This window comes from Astatotilapia calliptera, chromosome 9 (genome assembly GCF_964374335.1).
Source record: "Astatotilapia calliptera chromosome 9, fAstCal68.1, whole genome shotgun sequence".
NCBI classification, from domain to species: domain Eukaryota; kingdom Metazoa; phylum Chordata; class Actinopteri; order Cichliformes; family Cichlidae; genus Astatotilapia; species Astatotilapia calliptera.
In genome coordinates this window covers 32,606,457-32,623,689 of record NC_137430.1, presented here as the reverse complement: position 1 = coordinate 32,623,689, position 17,233 = coordinate 32,606,457, and the positions used below count along the sequence as shown (strand labels likewise).

Below are 17,233 nucleotides of genomic sequence, written 5' to 3'. Positions count from 1 at the left end.
TGTTGCGTTAGACTGCTATATTTTTTTGTTCTTTATGGTGTAGATTTTCACGTCTCTGGAATAGTTGGCAGTAATAAGGATGATTTTCTGTAAAATCATATTGATATGACCCGTGACATATTCGTAGATGGCCGTTAGATTAGTCAGCTGGGAAACTGTGTTAACTCATAGAGCTGAAGATATCGTGGATATGCTGACTTCACTCTGTGGTGTACAGGTCCGTTTACCCTCATGATTAATATTCACAATAAAAATATTAGCCAAACATCATGAAGTCTGTATGTGTTTCATAGTGTCGAACAACCTTTGTACAGTTAAAGCCAGCAGTTACTACATGACGGAAACACCAACGTTATCTCTTTTATGCGTTTATACACAGGTCACGCTGATTACTGAACAAAAACCCAAACATCAGATGTTAATCGAATTTATTTTCTCTCTCTCCTCCTTAAACATGTTTTTAATGTTAGTTATAATTCGTTAGATAGTTAGATATATATAACCAAGATGGCGCCGCGGATGGTCGCCCTGGTGCTTCAGTGCGTTACTTTTGTTTTGTTTTTGTGCATTTCTTCTGTGTCTGGGCACTCCTCTGGATATTCGTACACCAGAGAAGAGCTCCTTAACTACAGGACTACAACGCCTGTGGATTTATTTCCAATATTTGTCGCATCTGCGGCAGATTTACTGCTGACTCTGACCAGGAAAGCGAGACGCCGAAAGAGAGGGAAGCGAGCCGGCGCACTCGTGCGTTTGAGGAGACGCGGACTGCGAACCGCTCTTCCTGGGATCTTCCTTTCTACTGTTCGCTCACTCAGGAATAAGATTGACGAACTGGCCCTGATGATAAGCATGAACAGAGACTTTGCCTCCTCCTGTGTCTTATGTTTTACGGAGTCGTGGCTCAGTGAGAACATCCCAGACTGCGCGCTCAAACTGGAGGGCTTTCATCTGCTGCGCGCGGACCGGCAGGCCGCTCTCTCCGGTAAGTCCAAAGGTGGAGGTCTCTGCTTCTACATCAATAGTGGCTGGTGCACAGATGTGACAGTGATTGCTCAGCACTGCTCTTCCTCTCTGGAATACCTTTTTATTCACTGCAAACCGTTTTATTCTCCGCGGGAGTTTGCTTTCATTCATCCTGGCCGCTGTTTACATCCCGCCAGACGCAGATGCGCAGGCAGCTCAGTGCGCACTCGCGGAGCAGATACTGCACATGGAGCGGACATTCCCGGACTCTCTCATCATTGCTCTTGGGGACTTTAACAAAGCCAATCTGAGCCATGAGCTTCCAAAATACAAGCAGTATATTAAATGCCCGACCAGAGAGGAGAGGACATTGGACCACTGTTACAGCACGATCAGCGGGGCCTATCGCGCGGTGCCCCGCGCTTCACTCGGACTTTCTGACCACGTCATGATCCACCTAATCCCCGCGTACAGACCGAGGCTGAAGCTCTCCAAACCTGTCGTGAGGACTAAAAAACTGTGGAGCAACGAGGCTGTGGAGGAGCTTCGCACGTGTTTGGAGTCTACAGACTGGGACACACTGAAGGCTGCTTCTAACAGCTTGGACGAGTTTACGGACACTGTCACCTCCTACATCCACTTCTGTGAGGACAGCATTGTGCCATCACGCACCAGGGTGAGTTATAACAATGACAAACCCTGGTTTACTCCTAAACTCAAAAAGCTGTGGCTGGAAAAGAGTAAGGCGTTCAGAAGCGGAGACAGGGACTGCTACAGAGAGGCCAAGTACAGGTTCACTAAAGAAGTGGACATTGCTAAACATCAGCACTCTGAGAAGATGCAGCAGCAGATCTCAGAGAATGACTCGGCCTCTGTGTGGAAAGGTTTTAGGAATATCACAAACTACAAGCCTAAAACCCCCCACTCCACTGATGACTTGCTCTTAGCCAACACCCTTAACGACTTCTACTGTCGTTTTGACGAGCCATCAGGCAGCCTTCACACCTCCAACGGCCCCAACAATAGAGACACTTTGGACACTAATTCCCCCACCTCTCCCCCCTCCATAGAGCCATCACCACCTTCAAACCGTTCACCTACAACACCCCCCTCCTCACCCCACACAAAAGAGGATTTCACACCACCTCCTCCCACCACAACTCTTCATATTCATGAAGCAGATGTGAGGAAGCAGTTTAGGAGTCTGAATGCTCGGAAAGCTCCCGGCCCAGACGGTGTGTCTCCTGCCACCCTCAGACACTGTGCAAACGAGCTGGCCCCAGTGTTTTCTGGCATTTTCAACTCCTCACTGCAGGCATGTCATGTGCCTGCCTGCTTCAAGTCCTCCACCATAATCCCTGTCCCCAAGAAACCTAGGATCACTGGACTAAATGACTACAGACCCGTGGCTCTGACATCTGTGGTCATGAAGTCCTTTGAGCGCCTAGTTCTCTCCCATCTCAGGACCCTCACGGCCCCCCTCCTGGACCCCCTGCAGTTTGCATATAGAGCCAACAGGTCTGTAGACGACGCCATCAACATGGCCCTACACTTCATCCTGCAGCATCTGGACTCCCCAGGAACCTACGCCAGGATCCTGTTTGTGGACTTCAGCTCTGCCTTCAGCACCATCCTTCCAGACCATCTCTGAGGCAAGCTTTCCCAGATGAATGTGCCTGATCCCATCTGCCGGTGGATCACTGACTTCCTGACGAACAGGAAGCAGCATGTGAGGCTGGGAAAGAATGTCTCGGACTCCCGGACCATCAGCACCGGCTTCCCTCAGGGCTGTGTTCTTTCTCCTCTGCTCTTCTCCCTGTACGCCAACTGCTGCACCTCCACCCACCAGTCTGTCAAGCTAATCAAGTTCGCAGATGACACCACCGTTATTGGACTCATCTCGGACGGGGACGAGTCTGCCTACAGGAGGGAGGTTGAACGTCTGGTGTCCTGGTGCAGCCACAACAACCTGGTGCTGAATGCCCAGAAGACAGTGGAGATTATTGTGGACTTCAGGAAGCACACAGCCCCACTCCCCCCCATCATCCTGACTGACACCCCCATCACCTCTGTGGACTCATTCCGCTTCCTGGGTACCACCATCACCCAGGACCTGAAGTGGGAGCCCACCATCACCTCCGTCATCAAGAAAGCCCAGCAGAGGATGTACTTCCTGAGGCAGCTGAAGAAATTCAACCTGCCAACACGGACGATGATGCAATTCTACACCGCAATCATCGAGTCCATCCTCACCTCCTCCATCACCGTGTGGTACGCTGGAGCCACTATCAGGGACAAACAGAGACTGCAGCGTGTTGTGCGCTCTGCTGAGAAGGTGATTGGCTGCAGACTCCCATCTTTGCAGGACCTGTACACCTCCAGGACATTGCGGCGTGCAGCTCGGATCTCAGCTGACCCTTCTCACCCTGGACACAGTCTGTTTGACCTGCTCCCCTCAGGCAGGAGGCTCCGGTCCATCCGCACCAGAACCTCTCGCCATAAGAACAGTTTCTTCCCCTCTGCTGTTGGACACATGAACAATAACCATATAACTGTCCCCGCCACTAACACATGACCCTACGCTGTGTCACTGCATCATTTCATGTTTGGCAGACATCTCCGAAATCATCGAAGCACTTTTGTAAAGAGGCTGTATCTTGACAAACCGACCAGACATATGAAGATTAAACCACTACATTGTCAGCTAAAAAAATATTACAATGGTATTTGGAGACACACAAACTGGGTTTTTCAAAGTGCAGTTCTGTTAGCTTCCACGTGCCGGTTGTTGTGTGCTAAAAACAATGGCCACCAGGCCAAAGCAATGGTTTTGACTCGATCAGCGTTAACCCCGCCCCCTGAGTTTAATGGGTGAGGCTGACAGATACATTTATTTCATGGTGAGACCTGAAGGAGTCAACTGTGCCAAAATGAATGAATTAAATACACCATTAAATAATTATTTAAATGTGTCAATAATTAATTAAATGTGTCAATAATTAATTAAATATGTCAATAATTATTTAAATGTGTCAATAATTATTTAAATGTGTCAATAATTAATTAAACGTGTCATTAATTAATTAAATATGTCAATAATTAATTACAAGTGTCGTAAATATTTATGTAATTAATTATTGCCACATTTAATTAATTATTTAATGGTGTATTTAATTCATTCATTATGGCAATCATAGAGCCAAGGCTGACACAAATGTTTTTTATCTACTTTCAAATTCATTTATCACAAATGTAACAAATAAAGTGTTTAGAACGTTAGCACATACATGTAATTTTTTTATTTATCTTTTTATGTATCTATTATTAAATATCAACACTTCACCGAGTTCTTCTGATTCCTCAGAGGCATCCAATAAAAGACAAAACACTACTCAGTAAACCATTTAACACTTAATTTCACAATACTTCTAGAAGGGAGATGCGTCCTGCAAGACACGTTGACACGGATCTCAAAATGGTGGAGTGTCCCTAACAGTTATATTACAGAAGCTCTCTCATTCTAGTCTAAACATCAGTGACTCAGTAACTTTCCACTAGAGATGGTCCATTCTTATCTGCATTTTCCCTGAGGTACCCCTGAGCAAGGTACCTTCCCTACACACTGCTCCCCGGGCGCTGCATTGGTGGCTGCCAACTGCTTCACTGGGTGAATGGGTTAAATGCAGAGGAGTAATTTCCCAATATGGACTAACACATACACATTATTATTATTATTATTTATGGTAGTTCATTCAGTCTTTGAGAGTGCAGTACCTGAAACACACAGACAAAGTTAATTTAAAGACAAGAAATTTAATGAGCCAAGGCTGACACAATTTTTATCTACTTTCAAATCCATTTATAACAAATGTAACAAAGTGTTTAGAAAGTTAGCACATGCATGTAATAAAAAAAAAACTTTTAATGTATCTATCTATAGAATGCTGCATGTTATATTCTAAGTCTGCCTGTTTGTTTTTTTCAGAAACCCAACTGCAAAAAATGAAACTAAACTATGTAATGCAAGGATGTAATCACTTTCAAGAGGGAGAGGGAGAATATCAACTTTAAGTGAGAATTATAAATCACTTAACATGATAAAGAGATTCTGCAGGTCATTAATCAATGTATAAAACCAAAATAGAATGTATTTTAAGTTACACAGGACATAAACACAGAAGCAAGATGTATAATTAGGATTATTCATAATACATATAAATTAATTAGTGCAATTTCTTTAACCACAAAGAATGACTAAATCCTTTAGGCCAATGTCACATCAATGCACTGAACTCACTATTTTATCCATCTAACAGAGCCTCCAAATGTTCTCACTGTAATTTCCCCCTCATGAATGAATTTATGTTTGCACTAATCTGAATGTTCCGGGCAAAATCAAAGGCATTTTACTTGCAGTACTCAAGCTGACTTACCTTTGTTATAATGATGGAGAATTGACAACGTGGAGGCTTTAAAATAGCCAAGTCTTGTACCCAGTCCTTGGCGGATGTGAGCCTCCAGACATATACGGTGGCGCTGAGAGGCCAAATGGACTGCAACTTCAGAAAACACTTGCAAAAAGAAAAACGCCTGCAAAAAGAAAAACACCTGCAAAAAGAAAAACGCCTGCAAAAAGAAAAACACCTGCAAAAAGAAAAATGCTGCAAAAAGAAAAATGCTGCAAAAAGAAAAATGCTGCAAAAGCACACAAAACACAACGGAATGTTGCTAGAGGTTCGTTGTTGTGTGGCCCAACAGTAAGATGACTGTGGAGAACTCCATCGCAACGACCGAGACTGTCCGAGCCGGGGCTCGAACCAGCAACCTTCCGATTACAAGGTAAACTCCCAACTCTTGAGCAGCGATCGCCCCCATTTATTTATATTAGATTTAGTTATAAGTATACTTGTATACATAGCACATTTATACATGATTCTATTTCATTTACAGAACTAAAATTAGTTTGTTGTGTACAGAGAATCTTTGAGCTTGACTCAATGGTTAGACCTCATGAATACATCCCTGTGGATTCAGTCTAGCAAAAGCAGAAGAAGAGGTTTCAACATGTCTTTTCAATTTTGAGTGGTAGTGTGTTAATGATGAAGAAAGTGTGTTAGTAGCCTGTGTGCACCATTCTGGGTACAAGTGCACCACATTTCTAAATGTGTTTTGTGTTTGAGAATGTGTTTAGAGTTTTGGTAAATTGGAGATTCAGATTTGCAAATGGTGTCTTAGCCAGATGAATAGAGTTTAAGATTTTGGCAACTGTGGGATTGATTTGATGAAAGAGTTTTCTTAGTTGACAGTTTAGTTTTTGCAATGGGAGTTAGTGTTTTAGCAATTCAGAAAAACTGTAATGTCTTTGAACGTGTTATTCATACAGCAATTATTTGCAGACTCGACTACTGCAGCTCACTGTAGTTTGGTTCGAACCATTGCTCTCTTTATCATCTTCAGTTGGTCCAAAATGCAGCTGCTCATCTGCTAACTGGCACAAAATGGAAAAAGCATATTAGGCCAGTTTTGGCCCCTCTTGCTTCCTTTTACTTACAGGATCCAATTTAAAATTTTACTTTTTTTTTAATCCCTTAAATGCCAAGCCCATTCTTACCTGTCTGAACTCCTATTTCTTTATGCTCCAGAAAGAACCGTGAGGTCCAGGTCAAAACTAACTAACTAACTAACCAATGCAGCAGGCCAGACCACACCTCTGCCACACACCCCCCGCCGCCCAACTGAGGCTACAACTACAACTATGGGGTTGCGATTCTTCTATTACTCCCATTTTCAGCATTTTGGAAAATTCTCTCTGAACAATTGCCTTTTATGTTCAGGCATCACATAGGGCTGTGAATGCACCATCACGCCAGACTACATGGTGCTCGATGATGAGTCATACAGTTAGGCAGGGGGGAGAACACATCTGCAAAACACTGTTGCAATTCGTCCTCTGGTCCTGTGTGAGATGGTTATCAAAAAGGAGGGAGGCGGGAATGGTAGAACTTGGCACCTCTGGCCCCAACTCATCTGTTCCCTTAACCAGGCTCACTAGAACCTCTCGCCAAGCTTTAAAGAGGTTGAGGTCATGTATCTGTGTGGATCCTCCCTTGTCCGACTGCATTACCTCAGTCAACATCCCCTACATGGAAAGCTTTCATGGGGATATAAGTCAGGTAAAAGAAGAGCCATCTTAATGACACTAAAAACTCTTAAACTCAATTTACCCTCCTGTAATCTAACTTCAGTTATTAATAAGCACAGTTTGTTTACAGTTTGGAAGGGTAAACTCATCCTTTCAGTATCTTAAACACACCCTCTGCAAACTACCTATCCACAGCAAAGTTCTGGGATGAAAATTACGAATTTATTTTCATTGAAGATAATTTTTTACTGAGTTGCAGGAACCCTGTTCAGTGTGAGTGGAGAACAACCAAGTGTCCCCTGATGGCACTCCACATGTGCCATTAAAAACAGTTAATCTGAACCTGAAATCATGGCTCAAAATACTTGTTGTGAGACAATTTCTTTATTTTATTTTTTTACACCAAACTATTTAATAAGTGTTTAATAAAACAAACGTTAGAGTTAATCAAATATAACCAAATCTTTAGTAGTATCAGGATTTCACAACACAAACGACAAACAGAAAACAGCTACAGAACATGTGGATCAACAGGACAGGAAATAAACTAAAGTAAAACTAAATACATGAAAAAACACATTCATTTTGAAATGGAATATCAAAGGTAGCCAAAGAAAAACAAGAATTAGATGTAGATATCTATACTTCTATCTTCCTGAATGTACCATTCAGGATTATTCACTGTAAATCCAGAAATCAGAGCTACCTCATCAGATCCAAGTGTGACATCAGCTGCACTCTTTACAGGAGACTCCAGCTGAACTCTGTGGAGCCTGATCTCAAGGTTTTTAAAGTCTGATCCTGAAACCAGAAGAGGATCTTTCTGTCTCTTCAGATTCATTGTGATCCAGTGACTTCAGGTCCGCTTGATGTTGATGTTTGCACAGAGCAAATAATGAAGTGAATGTTTTGGCACATTGGTAACTGTAAAACTGTGGGGACAGTGTGGGATTGTTTGTGTTCGGAGTATGAACTGAGACTCTTGAAGGTCTTGTCACACTGGTCACAGCTGATGTTCTCTTCCATGTGTCTACGTTCATGAAGGTTACGATTACTTGATTGTGAGAAGCTTCTGTCACAGTGTCTGCACTTGTATGGTTTCTCTCCTGTGTGCACGCGTTTATGCTGTTTGAGGTGACCTGCAGTGGTGAAGGATGACCCGCACTGATCACAGACGTGCTTTTTAACCCCACTGTGAATAAGCTCATGTATTTTTAATGTACTTGGTGTGGGGAAGCCTCTACCACATTCTTTGCAGTAGTTCATTTTGTTTCCAGTGTGTCTACGTTGATGTAATGTTAGGCACCACTGCTGACTGAAAGTTTTTCCACAAAGGTCACAGTGAAACGCTTTCCCATCACCACAGTGACGGCAGGGTTGAGAACTGGATCCATCTGTGTCGCTCTGCTTCTAAACAAAGACACAAAGACAGTGGAAGTCAGGGAACTCCTTCAACATTTTTATCCTGAATCTCGCTTGAAATAAAGATCAGCTCTGCCAACATCCAATTACATATTGTAACACTCAGCGTACTGGGCGAAAATGACTCTTCATTTGTAGGTAAACGACTTCATGTGAAGATTGTTGGTTAAATCGATGGATGCTCTACTCTGCATGTCACAAGATACTAACCCCAAGCTTTCCCAAGTGTGAATGTTAGATAGACAGCAAGGGGAGAAGCTTTTAAAACTTTACGTTTTTCCAACATCAGGAAAGATTCTGATTTGTCTCAAACTTGATTGAATATTCTGTACATGACGTTTTCATGTCTCATTTAGCTTTGAAATTAAACTTAATTCACATAATACTTCAAAATAACTGCAACTGTAAAAATATAAATACATACCTCACAGTAACTGCACTTGTAGAGTTTCTTTCTGGTGTGGAGCTGTTGGTGTGATTTCAGGGAATGTGGATCTTTAAAAGCCTTATCACAGAGGTCACATTTATAAGGTCTCTCCTCAGTGTGGGTAAACATGTGGTGTTCTAAGTCTTTATATCTCACAAACAGTTTGCCACACTGATCACAGCAGTAAACATCATTTTTGGTGTGAATGCGTACGTGATTATTTCGGCTGAGTAGCCAGCGGAAGGTTTTTCCACAAATGTCGCAGCTGTACGGCTTAATTCCAGTGTGGACAACTTGATGAAGTTGTAAGTTTTCACTGCAAGAAAAAGTTTTGCCACACTGATCACAGCTGTATGGTTTAAAGCCACTGTGGATGCGTTGGTGTCTATATAAGTGTCCAACCGTCTTAAAAGACTTTCCACACAGCTCACAGCTGTGTGCTTTAATTCCACTGTGGCTGAGCTGATGTGATTTTAAGCCTTGAGGTTGGGTAAAAGACTTTCCACACAGCTCACAGCTGTGTGCTTTAATTCCACTGTGGCTGAGCTGATGTGATTTTAAGCCTTGAGGTTGGGTAAAAGACTTTCCACACAGCTCACAGCTGTATGCTTTAATTCCACTGTGGAGGAGTTTGTGTGTTTTTAAACTTCCAGCCTGAGTAAAAGACTTTCCACACAGCTCACAGCTGTATGCTTTAATTCCACTGTGGATGAGTTTGTGTGCTTTTAAGTGTCCAGCCCCACTAAAATTCTTCCCACACTCATCACAGCTGTATGTTTTCTCCCCCTTTCTTCTGTGAGGTTTGTCGGCCTCCTGAGAGCGCTGACTTCTCGCTCCATGTTGGTCCTGCAGTGACAGAGATACAAACAGAGGCAGTGAGTGAAATGCAGTCGTGGAACAAACTGAAACTCCATTAGTGGAATCAAAGATGTCAACAAACAAGTTCTAGGTGTGTTGCCACCACATTTTGTTGGTAGTTTCACATTACAATGACGTGCTACAATGAGAATTGGAATGAAAATAACATAACTGAAGAAATATTGATCGCTGGAGAAAATCTTTCATTTCATGAAAAATGGGGAGTCCAACTGATGATGTTGTTGTTTCAATGTGTGCTGAAAATATGATCGTTGTGTTTTCTTATAACTTTGTGGTTTTTGTTTGTGAATGTGGATTCTTTATGTATGGAGGAGCCCCGTCGGGCTATATGATAACCCAGCGGGCGGGGCTGAGATAGATTTTGGTCGCCCGACCGGAGATACCGCTAGCTCCGGGACGTCGGGCTAGCGATTTTGCAAGCCCTGTGCAGTGTTAGTCAGTAAGTGACTGGCTGCTCCCGTATGGGATTAGAACAATGCCACATTATCCCATAGTCCAGCCAATAATGCGATTCACATTCATATATAGCCTGTCTATAGCCTGCCTGCACATAAGGACACTATCACAGCGTCCTTATGTGCCGACACCAGTGTTTTAGCTGGCAAAGCAGCTGATGTGCAGTGAAGTCAAGTAAATGACAACATGTACAACCATTGGAGATGTGAGCAGGACAGACGGAACAGTTGATTGAAAAAGTGTGGACTTTATACCAGTTTTTAAATTGTGTTGATCGGCCACGTAAAACCAGAGTTATGATAAAAATATCTGCAATGTTTGGTTTTCTTCCTGAATACTGTCGTTGTTTACTGCGGGGGGGAAAAAAATGGTCATAACGGCGTTTTATAAGGAAAACGCTCTCCGCCTGTGAGCAAAGACAAAACCAAAAACACCCCCACCCTTTCCTATTGCTCGGAAAATGTACCATGTCGACCAATCAAAAAATGATGGCAACATGGCATTTAGTGGTTTAGGAAGTTTTAGGAGTGACGGCGGTGGGTTGAGATGTGAGAGATAATCTTGTGTAGTTAGTGTGTAGTTAGTTTGTAGTGTAGCCAATAGTTTTGTTGTGTGTGTCAGAACAATGAGGCGACTGCTGAGTGTTACAGGTGTTACAGCAGTGATACATCTCCTGCTGTCAGGCCTGCAGGTATCAGGCTGTTGTTCTCCTTCATCTCATAGTTGACAGAAATATTTTTAGAGTGACACAAATAATTTGTGTGGCATCAGATTTGATGCAGAACAGCTGATTGTTCTGTAAATAGTTTGAAATGTTTATTTAAAATCACCTTGGCTGCATTTTTATGTAAATAGCTGCAAAAAGCTTTGTTGTTTGCAAAACGCAGTTACTTTTTTGTAACTGCATAATTAATTGCCCAACATTGGTCATTATATACTGTATTTTGCAGAGAGAGAGTTACAGGACTCTCTTATTTTTACTTTCAATAGTGTTAACATGCTACACAGGTCATGAACAAGATTTTTTTTTAATTTTCATTGTAAGTGGGCTAAAGCAGTTAATTAAAAGTAGTCTAACATAAATGTAAATGCTGTAATTTTATTATTTTAATAAACCATGTAACTTCAATGGACTAGCGCGACCACAGTGCACACGTCTGCTGTTGCTCACAGTGGTCCAAGTGTCCGCTCAGGGAGTTTGTGTGTTCGCTCAGACACATGAAAAATTAGAGGGAACATTGGTTGTAAAGTATTTTGTCTCGTGTTAATTATATCGTCAGTTATATCGTTATCGCACATTTTCAAATGTATATCGTGATAAATATTTTTGGCCATATCGCCCCATTATAGAGGTAAGCAGCACCAAGTTCCTGGGTGTGCAAATCTCAGATCTCTCCTGGTCAAAAAACACTGCGTCACATGTCAGCAAAGCTTAATAACGACTCTACAGCCTCTGCAAAAGTGAGGAGAGCAAGAGCCTCAACCCCAATTATGAGCACCTTCTACAGAGGCACCGCCGAGAGTATCCTCACCAGCTGCATCACTGTGTGGTATGGCTCCTGCACCATGATTGTGTTGGACACTGCTGTTTAAATAATTGTACAGTCTGTCCCGTTTGTAGCAACTGAAAATAAAATAAATTCATAATTATAATAAAGGTCAATCAAATGGACCAATATGGCAAGGCCATGATGATCCACTTGGTAAAATAAATCCGCTTGGCATCTTTCTTGGCCTTAAGACAACAATTCTGATGGCTAAAGATCCAAACGGGACAAAAATAAATAAATAAATAAATAAATAAATAAATAAATGTACAGTATTTTATTGTACATAACGCTCCTATTTTATTTTTTATCTTTATATTATTTTAGTGTACACTTAGGGCCTGTATGTATGGTCTTTGACAATAAAGCTGACTTTAACTTGAAAAAACAACCAGCTGTGCACTAGGGCTGGGCCATATTATACCGTTCAAGGTAATACCGGTAAAATGTTGGGCAACGATAAGAAAATAAAATATCGCGACAGAATATGGGTAAAGCGCGCATGCGCAGTGCCTTTGTTTTCATACGCACATAGCCGAAAAACCACGGCGGCAACGGAGAATGAGAGGGGAGAAAGCGGATTGTTGAGTGAAACGGATGAACCAGAATTGGTTTTTAAAAATGGTGCAACTTCACTGGTTTGGTGTTTGTCCGTCAGATATACAACAAAGCACATTTATTGTAGAACATACAAGCGGGCCGTCGTCATTGCCGTATTTGTCGGACTAAGGTGCTCGTAAATCTGGGAGTAATCTGGGTCCTAAACTCTGTCCTGTAAGATCCCAAAGTCAAACGAACACTGCAGCATCACTGAGAGTTAAAAACTGTCCAAATTCTTTCATCTTTAATAAAACGATCAGCATTGCTGCTTTACCAGGTGTAACTATGATGTTTAACTTCCAGGCATCCATGAAAACAAAATTTATTACATTTAACGGAGTTAGAAGTTAACAGGAAGTTACCGGAAGTTAGCTCGCTAGTTTCGCTAGTTACCTCAGCATGATATAGCATGTTCTGACTGAGAGATTTCTGAAAAAATTCAAACGTACAGCTCTGCTATCACTTCCAACATAAATGAAGACAGGAAACTAAACAGCAGTGACGTTTGTAGGGTTACTGAAGTTGGGCTAGCTGGTATATAATGATGTGCTACGTGATCGCTAGCGACACAGCTATGTTAGCATAACATAAACAGTGAAGCTGGAGGACGAACACTAACACTTTTCCACTCGATAAAAGTTAACGTGAAGTTTCCTGATGGTTAGAGACAAATGCAATCGCATAGCAGGATGCTATAAACGGACCAAACTTCAGTCAGGAGAACAACTGAGATAATCCATCCACAATACGAGGTTAGTCATTAATATACTGCAACAACATAGGAATAGAGCAGCTGTGATAGAATACAGCATTAATGAATCAATGGTACAGAAGTGGAGGAAGCAAGAAGAATGAGTTTAATAAAGTTTAATTTATCTGACTGCTTTGTTTCGCTTAATGTGCCTTATAATCCCGTGCACCTTATGATCCGAAAAATACAAATTTGACTTTTTTTATTTGCCACACTGCAGTTTAATGTAGCAAAGCACCTCTTTTTAACTTCAGTGGATATTATACATGGTTATGCTCAGGATATGTCAGCACATTTCTACTGGAAATGCACTTTGGTTAAGCTTTCAGCAAGAAATTTGCATTTGCACTGTTAAATATTTATATAGCTTTAATGCACATAAAAAAAACAGCCGCTTGTTTAAGTGAAAATAAATGGATGGGGGTTTTTTTGCGCTAGTAAAGTTGTGGAGTTGTATTTTGTCTCGCAAAAATTATATCGTCAGTTATATCGTTATCTCAAATTTTCAAATACATAGTGTGACATATTTTTTTGGCCATATCGCCCTGCTCTACTGTGCACACAGTTTCAATAACAGTAACTGAGATACTTTTCTCACCTCCTGTGTTGAAGTCATTGTTTCCTCTGTAGTGGCTGAGCTGAGCCCAAATGGCTGAAACTGTTCCTCTGCTGCTCCACCAGACTCTTCTCCTCCTGTTACTCAGCTGGGACACAAAAGTATAGATATGTATTTTATCCCTGACAAGAAGAAGCAGAGCAAATAAACATTACTACACTCAGTGACAACAATACCTATGAAGCTTCAAGGTGAAACCCCAGAAGCAGCTACAAAAAGAAAGTCATCAGCTGCCTACAAGAAGTTGAAAGGGAAAAAGCCACTGAGCTCCCTGCATACCACCACCTTTACCCGGTGGATGCTGCACCCTGTATATATGAACTTCCATAGATACACAAAGAAGGAGTCCCACTCAGGCTCATTGGTAGCAGCATAAACTCAGCCACCTACAACATTGTCCAGCACATTACTACCATCCTAGTACCCTTTGTGGGGAACACACCCCACACCCACATAAAAAGCTCCACTGACTTTAACAACAAGGTCCACAAACTTACACTTGATTCAGATCAAACCACAGTGAGGCAGTGGACACTGTTGAAAAACAGTGTCCACAAAGCTGCACCGCTTGATGGATTGTCAGAGCATTAAGGCTACCACAGTCAGGATCCTCGCGGAGTGATACGTATTGTGCTTCAACATAATAATACTCTGTTGTGTGTGTAAGGCCCCCAAAATGGCATCTTTTAAGAGACTCTGCTTATGACTCTCATACATTCTTTTATAGTTCTATATTGTGTATTGTGTATTTTGTTGTACAGTTATTTTATTTTCAACTTTAATTTATATATTTTATCTTATTCTCCCAGTTAAATTTACCCTTCATTCTAATTTGTGTTGTACAGTTATTTCATTTTTAACCTTAATTTATATTTTATTCCTTCCTAGTTAAATTTACCCTTTTTAATTTTTCATATTTATTTCCTATCTTATTCATAGCCTTTTCCTTTTTTGTTTTCTTTAGGTCACGAGCAGTTGTCCAAGCATTTCACTACATATCGTACTGTGTATGACTGTGTACGTGACAAATAAAATTTGAATTTGAATTTGAATTTATGAAGCAAACTCTATCAGTCACCCAGGAGAACATGGAAATAGAGCAGCTGCAAGAGAATTGAACATTAATGAATCAATGGTATGGAAGTGGAGGAAGCAAGAAGAATAAGTTGAAAAAAGTTTCACTTATCAACCAGAATTCATACATAAGGCACACTTTTGAGAAAATTAAAGGATTTTAAGTCTGCCTTATAGTCCAAAAAATACACCATTGAAGAAGTTCTTGTGCTTAAAGTGCTTCACTGAGCTGAAATTTAAACATCTCAAGATATATAAAATAAAAAGGAAGAATAAATTAAAAATGCCATAAAGGCTTGGAATTGATCATCTCAATATCCATACCTTGGGCATGGACATCTTAGAGGTTCCGCCCTTGACTATCTCTGATTGGTTTAGATCACAATATATGGGCAGTACGTTGTCTGTCATTGACCACAGGCGACCTTTTTACTTGGACGACCTAGGATTAGTCACACCATTGAGAAATTAGATCGAATATCCAACCAATTAGTTTCTAGAGCCCTGACTAATCCCCACGGCTAGCAATAAGATGCATATTTTGGTATCGATTCGATAACAAGTAGATATGGGCCAGTATCGCTGATACCGATACTTTCAATAAATAAGGTGGATGTGTCAATGAATTGAAAATAATTTTCATGACCTTAAGTGCTTTTTGTGATGTTTCCTTCTTTATTATTAAATAGTTAAAACCCAAGACATAATTAGTCTTTAATTTAACAAAAATTAAATGGTTCGGTTGGGTGTTTTGGGCCTCTAAAACTAATGTTTCAAGGTATGTGGGGTGTGCATGTGCTAGGCCAAATCACCATTTTTTCTATCATAATCTAATAGAGATTTAAATTTTTCATATGAAAACAGTCACACAGCGATAAAAAGAAACAAATAATGACAAGAAGCTGTTGTATTATTAACTGCAATAGCCGGTCGCATGACAGCCACAGGAAGCCGACGGGTAAAGAGATCGGTTTTTATCGGATTACGTCGTGGAAGAGAAATTGTTCAAGCCATGTTTCCGAAGTAACAAAGAGGCGACGGATGGCCTGGATTGCAGCCACTCGAAGACCAAATATAACTTTTCAGAACACTCAAGCTCACGTGTTAGTCTGCTCCAAGAATTTCCACAAAGGTCAGTCTTCTGTTGTAGTTAGAGCTGGGCGATAGAACGATAACGATATGTATCGCGATATAACTTTTACTCGATAGAGAAATTAAGCTATCGCGATAGACCTCGCCGCTCTTGTCGTCTTAAAATGAAAAAAAAAAGGTCAGCCAATCCAAATTAAGTAGCGCAGAGCCGAACCAATCACAGCCGCAGCGTCACGTCGCGTGACTTGTTACGTACAGCACAAGTGCCAAGCCGCACATGTGTTTGTTTGGGAAGCAGCCAGCGGGTAATGGAGCCAGCGCGTAATGGAGGAAATGAGTGTGCCGACTAGAAAAATCAACCGAGCGTGACCGAAGAGAAAACAGATGATGGTTCCAATGCCGGAGAGATTGTCGAACGGAAGAGCCATAGAAGTTCCGTAGTGTGAAGGTATTTCGGCTATTTCAAGTCTGACAAAAAACAGAGTAGCATACACTGTAAATTGTGCCGAAAGCAAGTCTGGAAATACAATAAACTGGTGCATGCGTCACACTGTGCGCCACGTTATTGTTTCAGTGAAATGAATTTCTACAATACTGTTACTGTTAATTCTACTCTCTGCAGTGTTTAAATGCTTACATATACACACAGTTACTGTCCGTCCACACATACGACTCGGTTCTGCTTCTATGCCCCAGCTTTGTTTACTTTTTCCCACCGAGGCTTCTAGACTTCTGATTGGCCAACATTTCTGCACGGTTAGGAATCTAGCGCCACCTGCTGCTTTGGCATGTTCATAGCAGCGTTTTCCTTCATTTCTGCCTTTATGTGTGGACGGGATTATTTTTTAAAACGAAAACGGAAAATCTCCGTTTTCAAAAATACCCGTGTACGTGTGGACGTAGCCTCTGACTGGAAGCGCTAATTCGTCATTCGGCTTTTGTCAGACTAAAGTAACTGTTAAAACTGTTTGAAAAGCTCAGCTATACAACAAGGAGAGATTGAGAATTTCCTTTTAGTTCTCAGTTTATTTGATATTGACAAAAGTTAGTCAGTTTTGTCTGTTCTTCTGTAAAACAAACTAAGATTTATTTTTAGAATTAATATTTTGTTTCTAAGTGGAATTGACAATTTAGTCTGTTTCATTTGTTCTATTTTGAAACTTAAACGCTTTAGCGGCTGCCTTTTGTGTAGTTTGCAATATTTGCCTTTATTTATCTGAAAAAGTCTCATGTTCCTTAAGTACATCTACCCTGTTGAACT

The 17,233-nt window shown here is 41.3% G+C and overlaps 2 protein-coding genes across 8 annotated transcripts in view; both read right to left on the bottom strand.

Moving 5' to 3' along the window:
• Nucleotides 1-17,233, bottom strand: part of LOC113029630 (uncharacterized) — a 168,883-nt gene that overhangs the window by 57,068 nt on the left and 94,582 nt on the right. The gene's annotated exons all lie outside the window — the stretch shown is intronic.
• The window catches only part of LOC113028849 (uncharacterized), a 147,052-nt gene that overhangs the window by 127,931 nt on the left and 1,888 nt on the right, over nucleotides 1-17,233 (bottom strand). Inside the window, exons 2-4 of one of the 3 annotated variants that reach the window (XR_013911552.1) lie at nucleotides 13,789-13,894; nucleotides 8,955-9,803; nucleotides 7,882-8,518 (exon numbers count right to left, since the gene is read on the bottom strand). Coding sequence is in view for 2 of the 3 variants with exons in the window: in XM_080306789.1 (XP_080162915.1) it covers nucleotides 7,946-8,518; nucleotides 8,955-9,803; nucleotides 13,789-13,806 (1,440 nt within the window). In the remaining variant the exon portion in view is untranslated. Of the gene's footprint in view, nucleotides 1-7,476; nucleotides 8,519-8,954; nucleotides 9,804-13,788; nucleotides 13,895-17,233 lie in introns of those variants that run through there. The other 2 variants (XM_080306790.1, XM_080306789.1) reach the window with 2 other exon arrangements.